Raw genomic sequence first — 1,514 nt, forward strand, 5'->3', positions numbered from 1 at the left:
AAAACATGAGTGATTGAGTTTTAGACCTGAGTTTTCTTTTTTTAAATTAAGTCAGGTCACTTCATTATGAATGATTTAAGCATTACACACTTTCAATATTTTATCATTTTGTGTCATATTTTATTTCTATTTCACATTTGAATGATTATGACATGGTCCTGTGAGGAACATCTCATTCTGCCACGTGTATTCTTATAAATATGGTTTGAACAATAATTAAATAAACTTGAATTTTTAGATCAAATGAATGAAAATATTTTAAAATCCATGACAATGCCTGAGATACACAGTGTTTGCTGGTATAAATTAATAAATTAATACTGATGTTTCACCAATGTGTTTGCTCTGTGGGATGGAAATAAAAGTAACCTCAAACGTAATACAGTAGCACCATAACAAACACATTAAAACATATACATGATATATATGTACATTATAAATGGACCACACTAATCATCTACTGTAAATATATTTGAGGTGGGCATACTTACATCATTTGTTGGAAGTTGTTGGGTGGTGTTCGGAAACTTTAAAAAAAAGTTTTTGCACAAAATTTTTGTTGAAAATTTCTAAAAATATATAAAAGTTAAAGTAGTGTCAGAAACAACTCCAGGCTAAAACATTTTTGTCAGCCCATCTGTGCAGTTTGAGTAAATGTCACAGCTCCTGTTAGAGGACAAGATGTTTCTCCTTGATAATGTGTGGGTGTGGGGTCTACATCACTCCTCTGTTTGCTCCTCCTGGTATGTAGTAACAGAGATGGAGCTGTAAGGGTCCAGCACCATCTGAGCACAGCGCACTATGGTCACCAACAGGAAGAAGCAGAGGAGGAAGAAGAAGAAGAGGGCAAAACCAAGATCCACATCCACATCCAACCTGGCAATGGGAAGCACCGGCAGGTCCATGTTGACAAATCCACAAAACCCAAGAAAAGATGTTCGTCCACTCCTCAGCTCGTCTTTGACCCGTTTATTTCCCTCTTGATGGTTTATAATACCAAGGTATGGACGTTTGTAATTATTAATTGTTGATGCTCAGAGATTAAACATGTTGCTGCTGCAGTTTCTAGTTGAAAACTTCATCCATTTCTGTCTTGGTCTCTTTTTCTCAGCAACCTTTCACACCTACTGTCCTCCTAAAGATAAGACGGATTGGTGGACACACGTATCCCCATTTGGCACCTGCGTCCTGCATGAATAGTTAATAAGGAGTTTGGTGACGACCAGGCCGTTCCTGAGATTAGAACAGAGGCATCTCTACAGGAGATGAGTCTTTTACAGGAGTCACTAGAGTCCTGGTCAGATATAGACACAATGACAACTAAACAGAGCAAATGTGACGTGCAGATTAAGATGCTAGATCAATCACTTCACTCTACACATAGGGCACATTCAAAATTTGAAGTTCCTGTTTTGCTTATTTTGCACTTCAGAAGAGTTGTAGTAACTAAAAGATGATCAAGATACAGAAAGGAAAAAGAAAAGGTTGAGGAAAGAAAGAGGATAGGATGCCTT

At 37.2% G+C, this 1,514-nt stretch overlaps 1 protein-coding gene across 1 annotated transcript; it reads right to left on the reverse strand.

Annotated features, from left to right (window-relative positions):
• Window positions 1-719: 719 nt before the first annotated feature.
• On the reverse strand, window positions 720-1,194 carry LOC128366288 (cortexin-2-like). The gene is made up of 2 exons (XM_053326971.1): window positions 1,125-1,194; window positions 720-1,033 (listed from the first exon to the last, which is right to left on the reverse strand). Exons 1-2 carry the CDS (start codon window positions 1,192-1,194, stop codon window positions 720-722), a joined length of 384 nt encoding a protein of 127 aa, XP_053182946.1.
• Between the last annotated feature and the right edge of the window lie 320 nt (window positions 1,195-1,514).

Source organism: Scomber japonicus, chromosome 10, assembly GCF_027409825.1.
Source record: "Scomber japonicus isolate fScoJap1 chromosome 10, fScoJap1.pri, whole genome shotgun sequence".
NCBI lineage: Eukaryota > Metazoa > Chordata > Actinopteri > Scombriformes > Scombridae > Scomber > Scomber japonicus.

Coding starts and splice junctions, on each gene's coding strand:
- LOC128366288 (XM_053326971.1), bottom strand. CDS start 1,194: ATGCAGGACGCAGGTGCCAAATGGGGATACGTGTGTCCACCAATCCGT. Junction 1,034..1,124: donor TATCTTTAGGAGGACAGTAG/GTGTGAAAGGTT, acceptor TTAATCTCTGAG/CATCAACAATTAATAATTAC.